The sequence below is a fragment of the Sabethes cyaneus genome, chromosome 1, assembly GCF_943734655.1.
Source record: "Sabethes cyaneus chromosome 1, idSabCyanKW18_F2, whole genome shotgun sequence".
In the NCBI taxonomy this organism is placed as follows: domain Eukaryota; kingdom Metazoa; phylum Arthropoda; class Insecta; order Diptera; family Culicidae; genus Sabethes; species Sabethes cyaneus.
Genome location: NC_071353.1, coordinates 99,981,753 through 100,004,877, shown reverse-complemented (window position 1 = coordinate 100,004,877; position 23,125 = coordinate 99,981,753). Strand labels below are relative to the sequence as shown.

Here is a 23,125-nt window from a genome sequence, read left to right as displayed (position 1 = left end):
ATAGCTACTGTTTCAAAATTTTTCTTTGAGCTTCTAAGCTTCAACGCTCATCCAATCGATTTTGGAATATTTAACTTGCAAAATGCTGACTATAAACGCAAGGGATACGTTTTTATATTTTTTGACGGCAAATCTCCAGACTTGTTCGACTAGTAAATACTGGACAATAAGACAATATTATATGCCAAAAAGAGCATGTTTTGGACTTAACGGCAAAACATGGGAATTGGAATATAAAAATAAATAATCAATTCCGAAGAATTTCCGAAACTCGGGTAAAAAGATTTTCTTTTGTTTTTGTCTTTTTATTCGTAGATTTTTGCATGAAAAATAACGTACAAATTAAAAGCAAGAATAGAATTGGTTTTCACGTTTAAACTTTAAGTAAAAATGCCCAAAATGCATATTTTTTTTGCTCGATTAAAAAATTCACTTTGTTTTTTTCGATCCCCCCCCCCCTTCAGCGGCCGAACACCGGAAGGACAAAAACTTCTTAAAATATTTGTAATGGCCTTATTTAGATATGAAACCTATAAATTATCTATTAGACTCAACTCATGCAAAATATCTGATAACCGTGTAATCGACCTTCACGGATTTGAACCGAATTTTGTCAGATTGTTCGTTTTAGGTCAGAAAGCAAAAATCTTAAATTTGGTTCCGATTGATACCCCCCGATTAGTGATAGTACCTCCGTTTTAAAAGGAAAGACCCGTTTTGTCAAACCTTTTTACTTTCATTTATTTATATACTAGCTGAGTGCCCGATCTTACTCGGGGAGCCGTTGTCTCACAGTCACTTGTACATCGGTTATTGTAACCGAAATGCTTATAATGCAAAAACCTTGCTCCTACAACGCTTGCTCCTCTTTCGGACGTTCCTCCCCATTTGTCAGCTCCCCCTCTGTTGTCTACCCAGCCACCTGCACATCTGTTTTCTGTACGGAAATCCCTATAAAACCCTGTAAAGAAAGAAAAACAGCCATTTTTTCTATTTGCACCTTCCGCTTTTAACAATGGCCACCCCACCAATAGGAAATGAATAGTTTTGTTATTGTACTTTTCTAAACACAGCTTTTTGTTTATTTATTAGTTAAGCATTACATGATATCCTTATAAAAAAAATCAGAAAGGTTGTATTCCAGACACAACTGCGTAGCTGGCGTAGAACTACGTTAGGCGGGTTTTGGCGATGAAACCTTGACTTGTCTTTCACACCATATTGCCATATGTGTGGCGTCAAATAGCGTTAAGTAAATAATAGTGCTAAATAATTGTATTGTATTTTTGGTATGTATTTTGTGTAATTTGTGATGCCAAAAACAAATATTTTTACCAATGGCAGAATCGGAGTACAGCCTGAATCCGTTAATTGGGTCACGACTGCACTTCAGCTGATTCGCTTATTGGGCCGACTGACAGTTGTTTGAAATTTTTAAACTCAAAAGTTCAATAGAATTTTGACATTCAAGTTGGAGCATGGCCCAACTAATCAACACCCAATTAACGAACCGTATCTCCCTCACGCACCCAGCTATTCACCAAATTCTCTCGTTAATATCAAACACTATTCACATATATATGTATTTTCATGATATCAAAAAATTGTTATGTTAAAATGGCTTGACTGTGCTACAGGTTGAGAAATCCAAATTTTTGCAAATCGATAATTTTTCAGATCGTTTTATTCATTTTGATGATTGAAGGCTACTAAGTACTAAGTAAGTTAAAGTTTGTTTTGTACCTTCTGCCTTATACTAAGTTGACGGTCAAATAAACATTAGTACCACTACGGATCCCTTCTGCTTTGTCTTCTCCATTATTTTCGAAAGAAATTAATGCTTGGCTGACAAGTAGTCATTTTGACTCCTACCTTTTGTCCAATGCTGGAAGGTGCATGAGTCGAACCAAGCTGTAATCTGAGATTATAACCGGATTCGAACCCACAACACCCTCCAGGGCATGTGGTTCGCTGGTACTTGTACCTTTGAACCATAGAGGCGCTGGACAAAAGGAGACCGCAAAATCCACTTCTCAAGGATAGCGACGCGTTAGGTTGGGTTATCGACACATATTGTGCCGCTTCCTACATCAATTGCAGATTACCACCGAGCGAGAAGTTTTAATCTAACTACTGTTTACTTTCAGGACGACGACACTATGCCGGCCCTTACGACTTGCAAGGTAGTGCACGTGACGTTGTTCGTCTGTCAGCTTGTGTTAGCCGCGTTTCTCAGCGCGGGTTTTCGAGGGAAGGCCCCGTTCCTATGTAATAGACTAATCTCAAGTTTTTAGTCTTGACCTTGAAATGCGGTCATACATATATATTAATATTTTTTGAAACGATGGTTCTACAATTGATGAAGGGACGGTAGGGAAAGAAATGAAATTTTTTTTTTTTTTGGTGAAGGAGGGGGAAGAGCGGAAAGGAAGGGGGGGGGGGGTATTGGTAGCTATGCGTCACGTGCACTACCTTGCAAGTCGTAAGGGCCGGCATAGTGTCGTCGTCCTGAAAGTAAACAGTAGTTAAATTAAAACTTCTCGCTCGGTGGTAATCTGCAATTGATGTAGGAAGCGGCACAATATGTGTCGATAACCCAACCTAACGCGTCGCTATCCTTGAGAAGTGGATTTTGCGGTCTCCTTTTGTCCAGCGCCTCTATGGTTCAAAGGTACAAGTACCAGCGAACCACATGCCCTGGAGGGTGTTGTGGGTTCGAATCCGGTTATAATCTCAGATTACAGCTTGGTTCGACTCATGCACCTTCCAGCATTGGACAAAAGGTAGGAGTCAAAATGACTACTTGTCAAGCATAGCTACCAATACCCCCCCCCCTTCCTTTCCGCTCTTCCCCCTCCTTCACCAAAAAAAAAAAAAAATTTCATTTCTTTCCCTACCGTCCCTTCATCAATTGTAGAACCATCGTTTCAAAAAATATTAATGGATTCTTGATGCTGAACTATTGAAAAATTGAAAATAATGAACCTATGTTTTACCAGAATTCTTACTTCGTGATTGGTTGTTGGAAATGACGTCATCAAAGTAGAAACGCGTTTTCCCGCTTCGGCTTATAATTCAGTCAATTTTCAATAGATTCCGCCAATAGATTGGCAGGAAATATGCTGCTCGCGACAACGAAACGATCAGAATTATCGTCACTTGCAGTTGGCCATCCGCAACAACGAAGAGTTTAACAAATTGCTGTCCGGTGTCACCACTGCTCAGAGAAGTGTCTTTCCGAACATCCAAACTGTTTTGTTACTGCCCAAGAAGACGCAAAAGAAGGCATCAATTTCCAACACATCACGTCGACGAAATGTTCTTTGAAGATTTGAGGAATTTTCGCTCACTGATTTTAATTCTATTTAATTTAGATTGATTCTAATTGTTCGCTTCATAATTTTAACCGATCACCTCTCGCGCTTCTGTTCGCTTGTTGCTGCTGGTTGAATTACTGCCTAAGCGAGTCATACTTGGTCTCGCCCGCCACTTTATACTTCGTTTCAGAGATATTTATTGTCTGGTGAATTGGTCTGTCACCGTTGAACTCCGGCTTGTCTGTCGCCTTAACAGGAGTTGTAAACCAGAGAGGAAAAACCTTGACGAAGTCCTTTACGTGATTCGCATGGGTCCGATAGATCACTTAAAATTCTCACACAGCATTAAAATGCAACTAAAGTAGCCATTTTAAGTCATGTTAATCGATGGAAGATGATTTGGGAAAGCACTCTGTAGGTGGTATTCGGGAATCGCTCGGCAGTTCTCATAATCGAGTATATACCACTCTTCTTATAAATAGAGCAGATAACTCCTACTTCCGGTAATGATTCCATATCCCAAATCGTCCTATCCATGAATTTGTTTGATAAATTTATGATTTATTAATAGACATCAACATTTTTTTGCAGGCAATCTTCTCACCGTAATAGCCCTCCTGAAATATCAAAAACTACGGAAGCATCCGACGACGGTGTTTGTTCTTTCGCTTGCCGTATCAGATCTCTTCTTCTGTGCAGTCAATATGCCGCTTACAGCAATTCGGTTCCTTAATCAGGTATTCCATTTACTTACTAATACGGCCAGAATTGCAATTTATAATTACTCATTATGTTTTTAGCAATGGACACTGGGCGAGGGATTGTGCAAAGTGTTTCCCGTGTTTTTCTACGGTAATGTGGCAGTGTCAGTTCTCAGTATGGTTGGTCTTACCATCAATCGGTACACACTGATACTTCATCCTAGTCGGTATTCTAAGATTTATACTCCAATCAGTTTATTCTTTCAATTACTTTTGATTTGGGGCTTTTCTTTCGGAATAATGGTAAATAATTAAATATTCACAATAGCGGCAGACTATTGATAGTTGGTGTTTGTTACAGCTTCTTCCACTGTTCGAAGTTTGGGGTCGATTAGGCCTAGACGAAGAAACATTCTCCTGCACCATTCTTAAGAAAAACGACAGCTCGCCAAAGAAGTTCATATTTTTGTTTGGTGTTCTGGTTCCGTGTATCGTAATATCTGTTTCCTACTCTTGTATATTCTACACCGTGCACAAACAAAGATCCAAACTGAAAGCACACAAGTATCCATTTAACCTAGAAACATTGAGTATATAATTTACATATATTTTTACAGTGCCAACGCATCAGGAAGGATCGAGTCATTTTTCCGCAACAAGGAAGATTGTCGGTTAACGCTGACATTGCTGACGATATATCTTTGCTTTCTAATATGCTTCTTGCCACTGATGCTTGCAAATGTCATCGACGACGATGGGTCACATGCAAATCTACACGTGTTCGCCTCTGTACTTGCTTGGATGTCTGCAGTTATCAATCCATTTATCTACGCTATTGGAAGCCAGAATTATCGGTAAGTTGTAAACGGTTGACGGTGATTGCAGTGTTCCATCGACCAACCACGAAACTAGCTGTTCTGGAAATTGGCAGTATAATTGGAGTAGACTTTGGGATGTGTTTCGAACAGTGTCGGCAGCAGAGGGTCAACGAATCACAAGAATGCCGCATTCGACTTTCTGGTCGGTCGGTTCGACTTCTTCAAGGATATTAGTTTTCTTCAGCGTCTCGAAAGTGGTGTATTTTATCGTCTTTCATCTTTCATTCGAAAGATTTTTTTTCTTTATAGGAGACGAAACCACTGCGACCAACATTTAGATCTATTGTGGTATGCTCCATCCTTAATCTATGTGCACATTATGACATCAGCAAAGCAAAGCCTAGGTGCTACATTCCGTTATCGAAACTTAACCTTCTGTTTTTATACGACAGACTTCGCAGTCAGCTGTTAGAGTACAGGACCAGTTGCTACGATCCTATTGACTCTAACAGCCTCTCTCAGCCGAGATTCGAACATGCGACGACTCGTTTATTAGGCCAGCATCATACCTCGAGGCTATGATACATTATGACACAGCACTTGCATTTATGAAGTTAATTGCCTTATTGGTACTTACAGTCATTGGCGGATCTAGGGGGGGCTAAGCCCCCCCGTAGGAGATTTTCAGCCCCCCCCCCTTAGAAAAATGGGGCTTTCCGACCAAATAAAATGGTCGAAAAAAGCCGGGGGCTGTAGCCCCCCCTAGAAATGAGCGCTCGTTCCGCCAATGCTTACAGTCCAAATATCCAAAGGCTCTAATGTTCCTTCATCGAGGATTCTTAGTCTTCTTAGCGTTAACGCTCCACATTTGCACAATAGGTGTGCTGCGTGATGTTTTGGTGTCATATCCGCAAAAGTGGCATGTATCTTCACTGAGGTTGCTCATCTTCATGAGATACCCAAGCAACCACTCAGCAATAAAAATGGCACTTAAATAGCAATACATTATCATATACAGCAAGTATATAATGCTAAAGTGTCAGACTATTTGCACTGTATTGGTTTGTAATGCTGCTCAACAACTAATTATGGCCACTTTCTTGGCTGATTTAAAGCACCCTACTTTACCGTCACTGTCATAAAAGAAAAAGAGCAAAAATGTAGCATAGTTCTGTTGTTCTCTTCTCGTTTGCGTTGTTCCCGTTTTGCGTTAATACCAAGTTGCGAACCAACGTCCATGGTATCGCAAGTCTTATCTTTGTAGACTGTGCCAAACGGCCATCTCGCTGTAGGCATAATATTGCCCTATATGAGTTGCGAGTAGACGTTAGTAAATTATCGAAGCAACTATAGTATAAGAACTATCAGACTTCTGAAGAGATGTTTACGGAATAATTGTTGTTGCAATGTTGCAATGTTGTTGCAATGTTGAATGCATGTAACATATGACTAATTGTCTATCCTTTGCACTCTTTAACAAATCCCTATTCTGCTTCACAAATAGAACAAACTTGGGCAGTTGGCAGCACTTTATCGCGCATATAGTGAATTCTCATCATCACCTTTCAAACAGTTTTAGAGCTGAAGTAATGCCAATATAATAATGGTATTGCTGGTTTGTTGGCATCGGGCAACAATTAGGTACTCTATGGAAAAAAATCCCGATGAATACAAATCGCGTGATACGTAGCAGTATGAACAAGATATATGTAAGTCAGCAATCTCTATGTTCAATGCTCGAGTGCCGGACCCTGTAGATTATTTAGAAATTGTCTCTTTCTAGGTATGTTCGTTTTGCTAGGTCTATTGACTCACTCTTTGTTTTCGAGAAATTGCTAGTGTCTGGGTATAGAAGCTGTTCGACATATAGCGCATTTGTTTATTCAAAAAAAGATCTTCGGGGAATTGGTACATTCGGAAAAACATCTTTCGAATTTTCGGGCAATTGTAATATAATCCTTTTTCATTTGTCATTCGTTCGATTTAAAATCATAATTTTATGAAAGTGGCTACTATATATGATGAATTAATACAACCATTTCGTTTCATTTCAGCCACGCTTATACCAAACTTCTTTCGGAAATGTGCTTCTGGAAGACAAATGTTGAATTGCGATCATTTGATGAGATAAACAAATCTCGAACGATAGATCATTTATAGCAGCATATAATGGTGATAATTTATTCCGCGAATAAAAGACTTAGCTTTATCATAGATAACGTGACTACTATAGTACATGCATGCAAGTTTTGGCATACGGAACAATGAAGAAAGTCCCCTACCATTCCATCTTGCATTCCATTTTATTTTGCGTTAAAACAAGTTATGTATAATTTAGTTTCTACCTATCATGCTGGTTGGAACAACGATTGGATTGCTGACTTTAATAAGAATTGATAAATTTGTACGAAATACTCAATTAAAACTGGGATTCACGAATAAAACATTTCATTTTGTTTAACAAAACTAAGTTAGAGTTTAACATTTGATAGTGTATGTAATGTAATTGCGTAATTAGCAAAAAAAAAAAGGAAAATATGGCATTTAGAGGTGGCAAATTAAATCGCAATCAAAAAATCCTATTTTTAGACGTATGATTTTAACTGTAATAAACCCTCTAACTAAATTCCTAATTATCACTAGGATCATCAAGCTGTGCTTGTCAAATCCAGTATTTCGCTAACGAATGTCGCAACATCTGTCGCTTTTTCTGTGTGCCCTTTAATAAATGGATGATCAAGTAGCTGTTCGTAGTTAAACCGTGTTTGGAAATTTTTCTGTAGGCAAGCGATAATAAAATTTTTGAATACATCGGTAAACTCATCCGATTTTAATCGCGGGGGTTCATCTTTAACAACCTGTAGAAACATTAAAAGGATGGTCAGCAAATATGTAGCATCAATTAGAGAGGCACATTCACCTGTTTCAGTTGCTCGAAAGGAGAGCCCCATGAACTGTAAGGAAAATTGCCGGTGGCCATCTCAATCATGCTAATGCCTAAGGACCAAACGTCAGATTTTATGTTGTACTCTCCAGGATTTCCTAAGAAATAGATATTAAGTTGAAGTTCTTTTTGAAGTCAACCGATCTTCAAAGTACCTTGGGGATCTATCCTTTCGGGTGCCATATATGGTTTGCATCCAGCATCAATGGTCTTCGCAACTGAGTCTACCAAATAACCTGGAGAATGGAACATATTATTAGCAATTTTTTATAAACGGTCGAAGGTTTTTATAAACGGTATTTTATTTTGTATGGCCAAATAATTGTTGAAACCATTCTTCATGCATGCATATGAATCAAATGTAAAACTCGCATTTCTACCGATAAGGACTTGCAGAAATCTATCACTGCGTTTATCGCGATAGCATATTACAAGGATACCTCAATATAAGACAACTTCGATATGAGACAAATTCCTTTGACATAGTTGACAAGGATACCAGAGCTAAATTCCATTCCAAAGCGACGTCATGAATATGTCCATTATTTCAAGATAATCCTAAAAATTGTAAAAAACTAATAGCTCATACAATAAATCGGTCAAAAAACGTAAACACACAACACAGAGCAAAATTGACGACCGCTATTGCCAAAATTTTTTTTGAAAAAATCATGGTTCGATGTAAGACAACTTTTTGAAAAGATAAATTGTCTTATATCGAGGTATCCATGTATATGATTGTGTTCCGAATCTTGTGATGTCAGATCCCAGCTAATAGCCAAGTTTTTTGTGTTGAATATTATGCTGGAAAGTTGGCCGGGTTATCTAACGCCCACAGTGCGTTGCATCGACCGTGTCAACTCCAAGGCGCCGTCGTTAGTTGAAATTGAAGCAGGACTCACATATTAATATTTTTTCGAAACGTTGGTCCTATAATTGATGAAGGAACGGTAGGGGACGGGTGTTATGAGTTCGAAATCGGTTATAATCTCAGATTATAGCTTGGTTCGACCCATGCACCTTCCAGCATTGGACAAAAGGTAGGAGTCACAACGGCAACTTGTTATGCTTAGCTACAACCCCCCCCCCCTCACCTTTCCACTCTTTCCCCCCATTTACCAAAAAACCTTTAATTACTTTCCCCTACCGTCCCTTCATCAATGTTTGACGGCATTTCAAGGTCAATACTAAAAAACACGAGGTTTAGTCTAGGACTCACATATGTAAAGTCTTGCAGAACACCAGAAACAGCCTGCATTTCAGCCGAGATGCTGAAAGCTTACCCCGTTTTGTCAACGCAGATGTTGCATCAGCTCGTCAGCAATAACTGGGATACTGTAACATACCCGGTGAACTGGATGCAAGGCACAGAATGCCAATACGTGGAGGAGTTTATGATAAGCTGGTCTATCTCATCGACGCTCAGTATGAAGCGGTTTCGTGTAATGTGCTACACGACGGGCTCCTGGCAGACCCTATAACGGTTGCTGTAGGAGTGAGACAGGGTTACATACTTTCACCACAGTTACGGTGAAATCCTCGTTGTAATGGACGAAATTTTTAATTAGAGCCATTGATAGTAAACCTAACTGAGGATTATCCTAGAACCCTTCCTCTCGCTTCGGTGCCCGCTCGCCGGATCACACCTTCAATAGCGATATTGAGTAACATATAGGGCAGTCCATCCCCTTGCCGCAACCCTCTGCGCGATACGAAAGGACTCGAGTGTGTTCCCGAAACGCGCATGAAAATTTATTATTTTTCGGTCTTCTAGAGTAGGGTCCCCCCTTAAGCGAGTGATGTGCTACGCTTAAGGGGGGACCCTATTCTAGAAGACCGAAAAATAATAAATTTTCATAAAATTTTTTCAGATGCTAGAATTATTGTTAAGTGTTGGGGTATTTTGGTTATTGGTTGAGGTACATTGGAAGATATATTTTGTATTTTTTGGATACCACAATAGTGATTATTATGCTGGCGGCAGGTGGGCGCGTAAGTGCCCTCTAGAAAATAGTTCCTTGCTGGCGGTACGTGCCGGGAACCAACGGAGTATCATAGAACGGATTTCAAGGATAATTTTGAAGCTTTAGGTCCATACCTAAATTATTACGTAGCGGTTTTTGAAAATTCGAAAAATTACCAAAATGGCGACAAATTTTCCGAAAGAAAGATGTTTTTCCATCAAAAATCGCCAATTAAGAGCTCATAAAAAATTGAAAAATTGAGATATCAAAAAACGGCTACGAAACAATTTAGATAATTCATTTTTACATGCTGAAATTTTTTTTAGTCAAATCGGTCCGCTAGATTCTGAGATACACGTACCGCCAGCTAAAGAAAAATGGTTTTCGGGAAAACGCGTTCAAAGTTGCGTACAGCAATGGACTTCGCTTGAGGTGACTCCACAATCTTTGCCGTGAGTTTTCAACGAGCAATCAGATCAGATCAGATATTAAAAAAACCTGTTGGCATGACATTTCTGAAGGTGTAAGCGTCTCGAAAATGCAAAAAAAAAATAAAATGCGATTTTTCCGACTTTCCAGAGTAGGGTCCCCCTTAAGGGTAGCTTTGATCAGCCGCGTCAGTTTGTCCGGAAAACCGTAGTCGTGTATTATCTGTCATAGCTGTTCGCGTTCAACTATATCGTATGCTGCTTTGAAATCCACGAATATGTGATGCGAGCATTTTTGCGGGGTTGTTTTCCGGCATTCTCACAATATGCCCTGTCCATTGTACTCTTCCAGCTTTAGCAACTTTCTGGATACTGGGTTCGTCGAAGACCAGCGCCAGCTCGGGGTTCATTCTTCTCCTCCATACACCGTTGGTCCTAAGCACACAACGTTCAAAAACGTCTAGCGCTTTCAAGTCTCCGTCGAGCATTGTACACGTTACGTGCCCGTAGAGTGGTATATGGTACATTTGGTACGAGGATGAACGAAAGATGTTGTGAAATATTTTTGGCGGAGTACCAACGGATAGCGGGGAGTGGTGTAGGCTTATGAAACACGAGTTGCAGGCACTACTTAGCAAGATTCCTATCGTACACCTGGCGAAAATTGGGAGACTACGGTGGGCGGGCCCCGTCGCAAGGATGCCGGACGACTGTGCAGTGAAATCCGTTCTTTTCAAGTAACCCACCAGCACCAACAGATGGCTCGACCAGGTTAAAATCGACTGGCGTGTGTCGAGACGCGCAACGAATTGGCGACGATTAGCCCAGGACTAAGTACAACGAAGAGGAATTCTTGATACGGCAAGAGCCACCCCGGTTCTCGGTTGGTTAAGATAGTAGTAAGCGTAATTCGCTTACAACTTTTCAAAAGGGTCAATCTGCAAAATGTAAACAAACCGAGTGAGGGTTATTTTCTGCCGCACTAGGACAAGACAAGAAATGCTCACTCGGTTTGTTTACATTTCGCAGATTGGCCATTTTGAAAAGTTATTGCCGAATTATTATTTACTTACTTTAGAATCTGTTTACGAACGTTTTTTTTTGAAAAACTTAAAGCTAATTTTTTGTAAAATAAAATCTCTAAATGAAGTGACATCTCTGCTTATGTAGTATACAAAATAAGCCAAACGATAGTCAGTAAAGCATGCTAAGATTTCTGCTTATGGAAAGCCAGTAGAGCAAGCTACGGTGGAAAATGTTTTTTGACGCACTGGTTTGTATCCACTCGACGTAAGCGTCTTCACTAATGAAGATTTCGCACATTCTGATCTCTCAATGAAACCCGTTGCACCCAGGGTTTTTGTGGCTTGAGAAGATGGAAAATAATAGTCCTAAAAAGAAAACTACCGTAAAGCAGAAAACTGATAAGATAATTGCAGAAAAAAGCAATTATTGAAAAATTGCCGAGAACGTAATCTAAACGATTCTTACAATATTGGTTAAATATACCTATCAAGTTGTATAAATCATAAATTTTTCGATTACTTAGTCACGCCATTTATTAAATTTTCGATTTTTTAGTCACAATCAAACTTTTTAATAATTTATTACGAACATTTCAAGTTTTTTTAACTGACCCATTTGGCCAAGAGACCCATCTTGAACCGTTTGTTTTGAAGACGCCAAAAAATAGAGTTCTAAAGAAAATTTTGTACATGTTTAATCGTTTCAAAAACAATATTATTGTTTGGTGTTTAATAGGAACATAATGTGTTATAGTTGCATAGAAAGAAATATTGTGATTGATCCTTAAGTGATCCGTTTTGGCCCACCTTACCCTACAACAAGTGACTGAGAAGCAAAGGGGCCCCGAGTGACATCGGGCTACAAGCTAGTATTTAATATTAAAAAAAAGGCAAATAGAACTATCGCTGGTGGTTATTTTCCATATTGAAAAAGTTTCAGCTGAATAAATTTTAGTTAAGAATATCGGTCTTAATTAACATGAAATATTGTTTTGCTATATTCTTTTTCTGTTGTGTTTTCACATACACTCAGAATTTTATTATGATCACTGTGTAGTTCGTATTCCAAATTTCAGCAAATAAAGAACACCACCGAATATAGGGATATACCTACTATATCGCGCGTGTTAGGCTGCAGGCAGGGCTGTCCTGCACTCAGTGCACCTATTTTGCTTTTTTAAATATAACACCTCAGGCAAACAAAATTCGAAAATTCGCCTCATACATAAGGGCATTTATAGAGTCGATTATTATCCATAAGATTGCTGAACTAAGTATTGCTCTATCTTAAGTATTTACGGCGCACTCTCACTTCAAACTGGGTGGTGCGCAGAGAGCGCTCTGGAGCGCACTGAGTACAGGACAGCCCTGGCTGCAAGCCTCCTAAGGTTTCGATAAACTAAATATTATAGTTGAGACTCTTAACTTGAGAGGCATTTGATAAAGTTTATTGAGGACACTTGGTACGTGTGGCACGACCAGCCTGGTACACCTGTGCCTTAATGCCAATCATTAAATTTTTTGTTGCCAATTTGTTAAACCTGTTATGCTTTGAAACTTTTATACACGATCAAAAAGTCCTCCGTTTGACCTTACAGGCCCGACCTCTAAAAAGTTGTCGAGTTGTACAAAACAATATACTACTCACCTGAAATGCCAAAGTCACACATTTTCACATCCCCTGCTCTGTTGATTAAAATGTTGGACGGTTTTACGTCTCTATGAATTACGCGCAGCTTAGTGTAGAGATAATTAAGTGCATTAACAACTGCGACCGCGATCTGTAATTATTTCTCTCTGGTAAATGATTGGCGAAACTCTGCGGCATTATACGCACCTTGCCGAGTATATCCTCAGGCATTTTCCTGCCGTTCTTGAACACGATAGGGTAAAACTTGTCTATGCTAGTATCCATCACCTCCATACAAATCCAGACGTCACCCTCACGGAACAAAGCCCCGTAAAAATGGACTGTATATTGACAGTCACTGGCACGCATGGAAATGTCCAGGTCCATTAGCAGTCTCTTTTGTTCCTGTGTTTGTCCAGTAGCTGTTATTCGTTTCACTGCCATGATTGTATTTGTTTGTTTGTGGCGCATTTTCTCTACAATTCCGTAGGCTCCGCGGCCAAGATCGCAGATTTTTTCTAAATTATCTGCTTCAACAACGAATGTATTGCTGCCTATTGTAATAGTGGCCGTTTTGTCTAAATTTCTTGGTGGTGTCCTATCAAATCAAACAGCGGTAACACACATTGTTTCAAATAACATTAAATTACATTACTTACACCGGATTTGAGTGGGATGCCTCCTCCACCTGAATTTTTAATCCAGGTCCCTTTAGTCGACGATTAGACATGGTTTATTTGTATGGTATGAAATAAATTTGAAAGGTATCTTAATTTAGAACTCTACTTAATCCCTTCAACCGATGCTTAATGTTTTGCGAATTTTATGCGGTCAAAAAATTATTTACATAATAAATGGAACCAGACAAAAAAATCTACTTCAAAAGGTTTTACAAAACAAGTAAATTGTGACACTGGTATGAAAGCGAACTGGTTGACTGCTGTAACAATAAAATTCACATCAGTGAGCACATTTTGTCCAAAGTTATCTTTGTTGTACAAAGGAAACAAAAAATATCTATATTGTTCGCTAACTTATCAAATTAGTACGCGTTGACTTGACCACCACCACCACCAGTGATGCCAGACTCTCCTTTAAAAAAGTATGCAACTACTCGACCTACTCGACTGACAATGTGGTTTAAAAAGGTAAGAAAGAAGAAGACATTTGATATATAGTATATTAGTTGCAACAAATCAGAAAACGACGTCAACTTACAACAACAAACCGCGTCGGACAATTGAGATTGCTGATAGCAACCGTACGCACACTATACCGCGTATACGTACACGCGATTTGTTGCTGCTGCTGTTGGTTTTTCCATGACGTTTTTCAAACTGGGGGAAAACAAACTATCAACACAACCGCAAATTCGTAAGCTCTTTGGGGTTTGTTTTTGGAGTTTGACGTCACGCTTGATCGTGATTGGTTGATTTACGATTCAACCCACACCGTGATGAAATTTCTTCATGGCACTAACACCACTTTTCGAACATTGCTACACCTGTAAATACCACATTGCTTGACTGAAACAAAACTGCTCGAAATCAGAATAAAAACGCCGATTCGCTATGTAAGCATAAATCGATCTCTTGTACTCTCATGATGGAACTGCCATATGGAAAGTTTGTGAACATTTGGTGCAAAGTTTTGTCTATCCTTTTCACTCTTTTTCAAACCTGTGCACAGACTTCACAAATAGAACAAACTTGGGAAGGTGGCAGCACCGTTTCGCGCACATAGCGAATTGGGCCAGCGGGGTGCTATCCGTATCTTAACGAACGGTGTTTGACAGTCCACTTAACGAAGGGCGCTATTTCAAAAAATGCAAGAAATAGCGCCCGTCTGACAGGTAGATTTGCTGCCAACCTTTGTCGAGATGTGCTGAGATGTTGGCAACAAAAACATGGCACCCATCGCAAGCCCCTGAATTGGGCAATAAGCGAGAGAGATGCCATAACTGAAAAAATATTTTCAACTACTCGCCAATCAATGAGGCTTAAAAAGGTGTGGCAGATGAAAATATTTGATGGTATTAGTAGCGAAAAATCAGAAAACGACGTCAAACTACAAAAACAAACCGCGTCGGACAATGGGGTTGTTTTAGGAGTTTGACGTCACGCTTCATAGTGATTGGTCGATTTACGATTCCACCCACACCATGATGAAATTTCTTCATTGCACTAACATACTTAACCAACATTGCCACACCTCCCACACCTGTATATATCACATTGCATCATTATGGCAATGTGATATATATACCTTAGAGTGACTATATACAGAGTGGCGACAATGTCAAAATTGGAATGATAATTATCTGTCAGTGTCATTCCAATCGAGCAGACAACCTATCCAACGCGTATGCAGGAAAGAGAAAGAAAAACCTAGGATAAACCGCATTGCATACATTTGGGATGACTTGGCGCCACTCTGTATATAGTCACTCTAATATACCTCATTGATTCACGATGTGTGTGTGTATGCGTAATGTGTAGTGTGCAAAATTTGTTTAATGTCAGCATTCAGCAATAAGCTCAAATAAATTTGAAAATTCTTTTTAACGATATAAAGAAGAACTTTGCAAACGATTTCACGAATAAAGTATTTTTTTTTAATTCTATCTTCGTATAGGTAATCGTTTTTAATCTTTTTAATGCAAAAATATTAGAGTTATTGGGAGAAGTGATCCAACAAAGCGAATGCAACAATGAGAAACTGCTTCATTCCTAAATGTGATCTTGTCAACAAGCATAACCCGAAACGGGCGATGTTTAACGTTCCGATAAAGGTATATTCATCTCGAAGTGATTGTAAGCAATAATCACCCAGGGCTCTTTAAAATATTTCAGGATGCTATGCTGTTTGCGCAATGGCAAGCCGTTCTTCCGAATCATCGTCCGTTAAAGGAGTTTGATAGGATATGTGAAAACCATTTTGCCGAAGAGGACATACTACGCTACTGGGAACATACGATCAATGGCAAAATAGAGAGAATGGAACGAAAAAAACCGGCGCTCAAGCCTAATGCAGTACCAGTTTATGTTGATTCAGTTTCAGTAGATGAAAGTTTTAATAGTTCTTCCCAGAAAAACCAAATGAAGGTGTTGCAGGAGTCAATAGACGTTCCACAAGCGAAGGCACGTTTATTTCTAACAGAATACGAACTCTAAGTTTTACATTTGTCTACCTTTCTAGAAAATTAAAACTTGCCAAACAGATTCTTCTGAGGTAAGTGTAACTAGTACGATTAATTTGTCAGTACAGACTATTCCCGAGTCGTTGGAAGGCCAAGAAATTGAACACAATACTCTAATGGAGGCTGAACAATCAGTGCACCCTGAATTTGAAATGCTCTATGACGATGTGTATGAAGTTGAGTTACCATCAACGCTTTGGGGTATTCATAGGGATACTGAGAAGAAATTCATCGCTTTCACGGAATTTAACAAGGATACAATGAATACCAGAAAATATCTGTTCATTGATCAACGTCTGGAGTACAGAATGGCGGTTGGACAGAGAATAATGAAAAAAGGAATACTTTCAGAGGCTTGTACAGTTGATATTTCTAATTTGTTGTCTGAGTTGGAAGATATTCAAGTTCGTAAGATAATTGTTAAAGGAAGTTCTTCAGTGCTAAAAGAAACTTGATTTGAAAACGCATGACTTTATGTGTATAATAAATTTTATATTTTTACTGGTAATTTCGAAGCCCTTTGTGACCTAATGTATATTGCTTTGTTGCAGTTTCTCAAGTTCCAATTGTTTCATGTAAGCGAGAAAAATGGTCCATAGAAGACTGCACATACTCACAAAAGGGACCCGGTTTTTTTCTGGTACAACTGCGAAGTTGAATGTCTGCAGCAATGGCCATATACATAGAGCGACCTTAAATGAAAGATAGATTTTTATCAATGGAAATTGATTCTTTTCTAATTTTTTAATACCTTATATGTTGGAGGAACTTTTGCTTTTACTTCCTCAAACGCTTCCTTGATTGTTTTGGATTCGAGTAGACTCATGCCAAAGTAGAAACAAGTCATCGCCATCGGAGTGTAACTAACTTGTTCAGTTAATGCCTAAAAATATTCAACTATATATGAACACATTAGTTCTGGAATGGGGAGTTTTAGGACTAAACCTTGGCTATAGCCGATTTTAGATTCTGCGCTGGCCACATCAACGAAGCTAACCGAATCCAACAATACAAAGATGGAGCAACAATAAAACCTCCGTAGATAAAAAACCGGAAACATTTGTGCCAATCATAGTGTCCTGTAGAAAAACATTGAACTGCAGTAACTGACATTCGTGACGTAAATGTATTGGTTTCAGTGGAAATTACCAAAAATATCACTACTAAATTTTACCAAACCAATTAGCAAAAATATCACATAACTAGTATCTTCAAAAATATCACTTAAGATAATATCAGCTTCCAAGCATTTCAGTAAGTTCACTTGCCTACAGAAATTATTCTGTCACATAACACATTTTTAAATATTATTGCGAATATCGTAGATTGAGAAAAGGCAATGCGTCACCTCTAATACTTATATACTTCTTCTCAAAGCTATATGTAATTTCGAATTTGGCATCATGTCAAGTTCATTGCCATGGTTGATGCCGTTGTGTTTGTTGCTGTAATTATTGTATTTCCGTTTTAAAAAAGACGCTCTTTATACATTAACTGTTAGCCAATAATAATCGAACGTTCTGAAATGCATAGAATGTTGATTTTTTGCGAAGCAACCTCTACATACTCCAGTCTGTTCCAGCTACGGACTGCTGCACCAAACATCCGGTTGGCCACATCAAGCTATAAGTCAGCATTCCTCGAGCCACTGGATAGCGATTAAAAAATATTCGCGTACTTTTTATCCACACAGCGATCATTAAAAAAGGTTTTACTGTTTCTCAAATTACGAAATTTGAGGTTTCGATAAGTTACGTAAATTAGTAATAGAGGGTTTACAGCTTTGGCACTTAAACTTGCTGCAATCTTACTAATATAGTATCCTCCTGATCGCTCATCTGCTACTGACTAGGGCATACTTTTGAGCAAGATCGCATTTGCGACCTTGTGTTCTGCACATGCGGAGTGGATTCAAATGCACGTGCCATGTAAGTATCACCAATATAATTAAAAATATTCCACGGCCGCTGGTTATTTTTCAAATTCTGCAGTGCTTATATGAATGCTTTTTTGAAAAAATTAATTAAATTTTCAATTGAAGACAAAGAGAAGAGTGATTTATCAGTTTCTATACCTATAAAATTAATTATTTCATAAGTTTTCTAGAAACATGGCTCACTTCCCACGTAGAAAATATATATTTTTACACAATAGAACTTTATTAACATTTTGAACTAACGAAAATGAAAGGTTGTCTACTTACATTCAAGTATTTACTAATAAATATACTACAATTATAAATATTAACATTTATAAATGCTATAACAAACGCTAACCGTGTTTACTTTCACAGATCTTTGGCTTTCATCTCCAATGTTAGTAGATACGTAATTCATTTCCTAGATTTTGGAATAGTGTACCACGGTAGCACCTGATATTTGTATGTCATCCTGCATATTTCGTTGCTTCATGTAAGCTAGAAAGGTTGTCCACAAAAGACTACATATACTAACGAAAGGTACGCGATTGTGTTCAGGTATAAGAGAGAAATTGATGGTTTGAATTACCGGCCAAACACAAATCCCAACCTGTAAGTATTACAATATGCGTTGAGAATTATTTTTATGTTGTGCTTATCTGAGGTGCACACCTTATACGTATCGGGGAATTTAGTCTTTACCTCCTGTACAGCTTCCCCAATAGTTTTTTGCTCCAGTAAACTCATGCCGAAAAAGAAACTAGTACCAGCAAACGGACCGTAGCTGAACTGTTCAACAATCGCCTATAACATTAATTTACAGATTCTATCAAGTTTTTCGAAAAGTAGAATGCATTATTTACCTTGGTAATTCCCGTTTTCAAATTCATAGTTGGCCACATTTGACTCGAAATTTTTACCCATCCATACAGCGTAGGGGCAACGAAAAATGTACCAAATAATGCAAAATTAAGACATTGTCTATAGTTATATGTACCTGAAATAATTACAGTAAAGTAATGATATGATTAATCATCAAATAAAATCTTACGCCAATCCTTTCCTTCCAAGGTTTGCTGAATTAGACTTCCTGTGGGCCATATAACGGCATACGTCACCATACCTTTAACTATTGGGTGATTCTTGAGCACACTTCGTACAACTGAGATACTCATTTTGTTTTAAAATATAGGTACAAATAAAGTAATACCAAAACGTTGAAACCTTAAGCATTGAAAAGAGTATTTTTAATTTATAATGCATTTTTAATACTAAGAATATTTATATATTATGAATGTTAGCATGACACATGAAAAAAATGCTTTGTTCCGATATGGGACAAGTCGATATTTATTGATGATAGGATGCAACAGCACGTGTGGTATGTATGTATGTTAATACAAGCTTAACTGCTGAATGTTGCGAACAGTCAATAATTTCTACATAAAGCATATCCCCCGATTGAGAGCAGCTGACTATCAAAACCTTGTAATCATGTTCTCATCTGCTTATAAAAACGGCACGTTTCTCACTTCAAGTGTATGTGCAATTTTTAGTTACGGTTATATAGGTTGACAATGTAGACATTGAAAAGTAAACTCAAAAACATCCCAAACAATATACACAAACCGCTTGGCCATGACCTTGCAAATTACCACTTAAATTAAACTCCCTTGAACGTATGTTTTTCACGTTACTAACCTGTTGCTAACTAGGCACTTTCCTGCTTGATCTGGTCGGTGGAATGTGTAAAAATTGAAAAATTAGTTTCAATATTTTCTACAAAAGCACCATCATTATAATCGCCTCGATTCGCCACTCCACCTTTTTGACGTTTTGTTTTATTTTTATCTTTGGCAGGCTAAGACCATAGTTGGTCCATTTCGCCGATCTCATTAACGGGTTTTCTAGATTGAACCAACAAAAGGGCGAACTAGCTTAGTTTTAAAACAAAATATGGTAAAATACAGCCAAAAGTTACCGTTAGATGCAGGGCTGTCCTGCACTCAGTGCACCTATTTTGATTATTTAACTGTAACACCTCTGCCTAAGTATTGCCACTATTGCTCTATCTTAAGTATTTACAACACACTCTCACTTCATACTGGGTGGTGCGCAGAGAGCGCTCTTGGTGTACCGCCCAGTGTGAACTGGGAGTGCGCCGTAATTATTTAAGATAGAGCAATGCTTAGTTCAGTAATCTTATGGATAATAATCGGCTCTATAAATGCCCCATACATAACATTTTCGCGGTTTGCGTGGTTGAGGTGTTACAGTTAAAAAAGCAAAATAGGTGCACTCAGTGCAGAACAGCCCTGGTTAGATGTATGTATGTATCCAGCTTTCCACGAGCGATAATGGCGGATATTGAGCACAAGTGGGCACAATCTTTTGACATTCATTGGAGGAGCGTCGAGTGCGCCCTGATGGAGTTACTATGGAAACATCCATGATTGTTTGTTGTTCGAGTGTAAAAATATAAACATTGTTTCATTTTGCAGATCAGCTGAAGTAGAACATAACTGGACGGATTCAAACTTTTGTGGTGGTTTGCGGCCATAACTTCCTGAAAACACCGGCTCAGGATACTTTTTACAATCGTGCTAATTAGCATTCGAGTGCACTTAAAAGGCAAACATTAACTTCATATTGGTCGAGTCGTTGCCAAGTTTGCTATCGAATAGCGTCTCGTTTTGATAAAAAAAAACTTTCCGTTACGTATTTGGCCATTCTTCCTGAAGTGTCCGAAAACTGCAAAGCCACAATCCATAAAACTTCTTATCCGTTCAATTATGTTCCTCTTTAGCTGATCTGCAAAATTGAACGATGTTTACATTTTTACACTCGAACAACAAACAATCATGGATGTTTCCATAGTAACTCCGTCAGGGCGAACTCGACGCTCCTCCAATGAATGTCAAAAGATTGTGCCCACTTATGCTCAATATCCGCCATTATCGCTCGTGGAAAGCTGGATGGGGGGAATCCACCATCAGTTCAAGGTCCTGCCAGTCAATGTTTCTATTGTATAGTCGGAGTTTGAAGAGCTAGAACGAAACAAATAATTAGAACATATGTTGGAACTTACCTATCAACGGGGCCGAGTGGATAGGCCGTCTGCCCAAACCCGGTCTACCACTCGTGAAATACCTTTGTAGTTCTTTATACAAAAATAAAGCTTTGTGACGATAAATCTTTGCGTTTAATTTTCAATAATATCGATACGAATATTTGAACTTCTTCATAGATCGATTTTAAAACATTATCTTTGTCAGTAATTTGATAAAAATCTTTAAAGATTTTACACTAAATTTTGTTCAGTATGAAAGTATCGCAAAAACTTTAATTTTCTTCGCAGATATTTATCTAAAACTACTTCTGTTTTGATATCATTGTATCTTTTAACATTGATAAAGGATAATGAAGAATGGCATCGATGCGTATGCATGTGCATATATGATGTATGTTCAACCCGAAATTAACAATATGTTGGCCGGATCATTTGAACTGAGTTCTGAATCCAAACATCTTCTTCTGCCAGTTTCGCCAAATTAGTTCGCGACTCTCGTACATAGACGAATTCGCCAATATGTTAATATACATGCATGGGGTCCTTTAGAATATGATTGCCATTTTAATTTAAGCTCCCCAAGAGTAGTCGTAGATCTGAGGACTAGTGGTACAGTTTTGAAATTGCATGGGTTCGAAACTTGCCCGAGCCAAAAATAAAAACAAAAAAAAAAATACGTAAAAATTAATAACGAATTGGCGACAGAAATTTTGATATTTATTTTCGAAGATGACGGTTGATATCGATATTTTGGTGAAGATCTTTATAAAGTAAACTTTAATTTTCTATTAAGTTTGTAGAAATTTCTTTTAGAAATGGTAACGATCGCCATCGATTTTCTCTATTGGTGTCTTTAAAGACTATGATATATCGAAAAATGAAGAAACATGAAGAAATGGTTGCCCGGGAAACCACAATTTTGATATCAGACAGGCGGGATCCACGCAGCATCGCACCTCCTAGCTTAGCTACTCAATCTTAAGGAAAGCGCATTACCGGATATGACCACGTGGAGGTGCTAGGTAGGAACTTGGGATGGCTAGAGCTATGTTGGACTGCTATGTTCAATGCCTTCCCCCTTTCATATCCTCAGTGCAGAACAGCCCTGGTTAGATGTATACAAATTTTCACATTAGGCAGGTAAATCCAGCTTTTTACGCGCTATCCAGCTTTTTACGAGCCATAATGGCGGACGTGTTCGTAATATTTGAACAGCATTTTTGACATTTCCTTAATACATCGCACGTTCTCTTTCCGTACATTGCTTTAGTTTTATCGTGAACGCGCGGAAAGGAAACGTGCGATGTATTAGGGAAATGTCAAAAATGCTGTTAAAATATTACGAACACGTCCGTCATTATGGCTCGTAAAAAGCTGGATAATGGCGGACGCTATAAAATGCGTTCGTAATATGCGAACAATCTTTTTGACAACTCTGCATACATCAAATCTGTCACACTTCTCTTGCAACACTACCGTACTCTTTCTTTCGTTTACGCCAAAGAAGGAGAGCAAAAATGTGCGAAATGTAAACAAAACTATTGCTCTCCTCCTGTTGCGTAAACGAAAGAAAGAGCAACATTGCCGCACAGGAGAAGCGTGCCCAGTTTTGATGTATGCAGAGTTGTCAAAAAGATTGTTCGCATATTACGTACACAATTTATAGCGTCCGCCATTATAGCGCGTAAAAAGCTGGATAGATTTCTCTAGACTTCACTTTTTGAAGCCTCTCAACTGTATATAATCGCTTGAGAAGCCTTTGAAATACGCATCAATCTTCAAAAGAGTGTACACTAAGAAAGAGTTTTAAATCATCTGCATACAGAAACCTGCTTCCTCGAGGCAATACAGGGCATTCATCATTGAAGAATAGTAAAAAAAGCAAATGTCCAAGATTGCTCCCTTACGGAACATCAGATCGATTACAACATTGATTCGAATGTGTACTGCCTAATCTCACAGAAAGGCCCCAGTTAACCAGATATGATCTCAGCCAGTCTACAAAGGTCAGCAGCGCTCCCATCTGCTTTACTTTCCAAAAGCAATTCCAGGTCCACACGGTTAAAGGTCGCCTTCAGGTCTGTGTAAGTAGTATCTATTTGAGTGTCGGT

The 23,125-nt window shown here is 38.5% G+C and overlaps 5 protein-coding genes across 7 annotated transcripts in view; 2 read left to right on the top strand and 3 right to left on the bottom strand.

Annotated features, from left to right (window-relative positions):
• The window catches only part of LOC128736127 (protein trapped in endoderm-1), a 33,614-nt gene extending 26,339 nt beyond the window's left edge, over window positions 1–7,275 (top strand). Inside the window, exons 2-6 of the mRNA XM_053830609.1 lie at window positions 3,909–4,054; window positions 4,118–4,321; window positions 4,380–4,582; window positions 4,636–4,872; window positions 6,891–7,275. Of these exons, the coding sequence (XP_053686584.1) occupies window positions 3,909–4,054; window positions 4,118–4,321; window positions 4,380–4,582; window positions 4,636–4,872; window positions 6,891–6,996 (896 nt within the window). The 3' untranslated portion in view covers window positions 6,997–7,275. The remainder of the gene's footprint in view (window positions 1–3,908; window positions 4,055–4,117; window positions 4,322–4,379; window positions 4,583–4,635; window positions 4,873–6,890) is intronic.
• Window positions 6,877–13,911, bottom strand: LOC128736117 (dual specificity mitogen-activated protein kinase kinase 6). The gene is made up of 6 exons (XM_053830599.1): window positions 13,487–13,911; window positions 13,035–13,425; window positions 12,846–12,978; window positions 7,936–8,016; window positions 7,757–7,878; window positions 6,877–7,694 (listed from the first exon to the last, which is right to left on the bottom strand). The coding sequence occupies exons 1-6, from the start codon at window positions 13,555–13,557 to the stop codon at window positions 7,485–7,487; spliced, it is 1,008 nt and encodes a 335-aa protein (XP_053686574.1). The 5' UTR covers window positions 13,558–13,911; the 3' UTR covers window positions 6,877–7,484.
• Window positions 13,912–15,373: 1,462 nt separating this feature from the next.
• Window positions 15,374–16,524, top strand: LOC128735498 (uncharacterized). Of its 2 annotated transcripts, XM_053829988.1 has the most exons (4): window positions 15,374–15,431; window positions 15,499–15,618; window positions 15,680–15,967; window positions 16,026–16,524. In XM_053829988.1, exons 2-4 carry the CDS (start codon window positions 15,538–15,540, stop codon window positions 16,479–16,481), a joined length of 825 nt encoding a protein of 274 aa, XP_053685963.1. In that variant the 5' UTR covers window positions 15,374–15,431; window positions 15,499–15,537; the 3' UTR covers window positions 16,482–16,524. The 2 variants fall into 2 exon arrangements, with proteins under 2 accessions (XP_053685963.1, XP_053685955.1); XM_053829980.1 differs by having other exon boundaries at window positions 15,408–15,618.
• A 23-nt stretch (window positions 16,525–16,547) lies between these two features.
• Window positions 16,548–17,726, bottom strand: LOC128746014 (mpv17-like protein). The gene is made up of 4 exons (XM_053843069.1): window positions 17,594–17,726; window positions 16,972–17,105; window positions 16,778–16,909; window positions 16,548–16,718 (listed from the first exon to the last, which is right to left on the bottom strand). Exons 1-4 carry the CDS (start codon window positions 17,724–17,726, stop codon window positions 16,554–16,556), a joined length of 564 nt encoding a protein of 187 aa, XP_053699044.1. The 3' UTR covers window positions 16,548–16,553.
• A 498-nt stretch (window positions 17,727–18,224) lies between these two features.
• LOC128735513 (mpv17-like protein) lies at window positions 18,225–19,741 on the bottom strand. Of its 2 annotated transcripts, none has more exons than XM_053829998.1 (5): window positions 19,646–19,741; window positions 18,996–19,168; window positions 18,808–18,941; window positions 18,617–18,748; window positions 18,225–18,554 (listed from the first exon to the last, which is right to left on the bottom strand). In XM_053829998.1, exons 2-5 carry the CDS (start codon window positions 19,117–19,119, stop codon window positions 18,366–18,368), a joined length of 579 nt encoding a protein of 192 aa, XP_053685973.1. In that variant the 5' UTR covers window positions 19,120–19,168; window positions 19,646–19,741; the 3' UTR covers window positions 18,225–18,365. The 2 variants fall into 2 exon arrangements, with proteins under 2 accessions (XP_053685973.1, XP_053685980.1); XM_053830005.1 differs by having other exon boundaries at window positions 18,996–19,073; window positions 19,646–19,678.
• Window positions 19,742–23,125: the final 3,384 nt, after the last annotated feature.

Excerpts from the sequence above, each read along its gene's own strand:
- LOC128735498 (XM_053829988.1), top strand. The coding sequence starts at position 15,538 with ATGAGAAACTGCTTCATTCCTAAATGTGATCTTGTCAACAAGCATAAC. Across the intron at positions 15,619-15,679 it reads TGTTTAACGTTCCGATAAAG|GATGCTATGCTGTTTGCGCA; the intron begins GTATATTCATCT and ends AAAATATTTCAG. Across the intron at positions 15,968-16,025 it reads TAGACGTTCCACAAGCGAAG|AAAATTAAAACTTGCCAAAC; the intron begins GCACGTTTATTT and ends CTACCTTTCTAG.
- LOC128736117 (XM_053830599.1), bottom strand. The coding sequence starts at position 13,557 with ATGTCTAATCGTCGACTAAAGGGACCTGGATTAAAAATTCAGGTGGAG. Across the intron at positions 12,979-13,034 it reads CTGAGGATATACTCGGCAAG|ATCGCGGTCGCAGTTGTTAA; the intron begins GTGCGTATAATG and ends AAATAATTACAG. Across the intron at positions 8,017-12,845 it reads GTGTGACTTTGGCATTTCAG|GTTATTTGGTAGACTCAGTT; the intron begins GTGAGTAGTATA and ends TCCATTCTCCAG.
- LOC128735513 (XM_053829998.1), bottom strand. The coding sequence starts at position 19,119 with ATGAGTATCTCAGTTGTACGAAGTGTGCTCAAGAATCACCCAATAGTT. Across the intron at positions 18,942-18,995 it reads CTTGGAAGGAAAGGATTGGC|GTACATATAACTATAGACAA; the intron begins GTAAGATTTTAT and ends TAATTATTTCAG. Across the intron at positions 18,555-18,616 it reads AATTCCCCGATACGTATAAG|GTTGGGATTTGTGTTTGGCC; the intron begins GTGTGCACCTCA and ends TAATACTTACAG.
- LOC128746014 (XM_053843069.1), bottom strand. The coding sequence starts at position 17,726 with ATGATCGCTGTGTGGATAAAAAGTACGCGAATATTTTTTAATCGCTAT. Across the intron at positions 17,106-17,593 it reads CGTAGCTGGAACAGACTGGA|GACACTATGATTGGCACAAA; the intron begins GTATGTAGAGGT and ends GTTTTTCTACAG. Across the intron at positions 16,910-16,971 it reads TAAAATCGGCTATAGCCAAG|GCATTAACTGAACAAGTTAG; the intron begins GTTTAGTCCTAA and ends GAATATTTTTAG.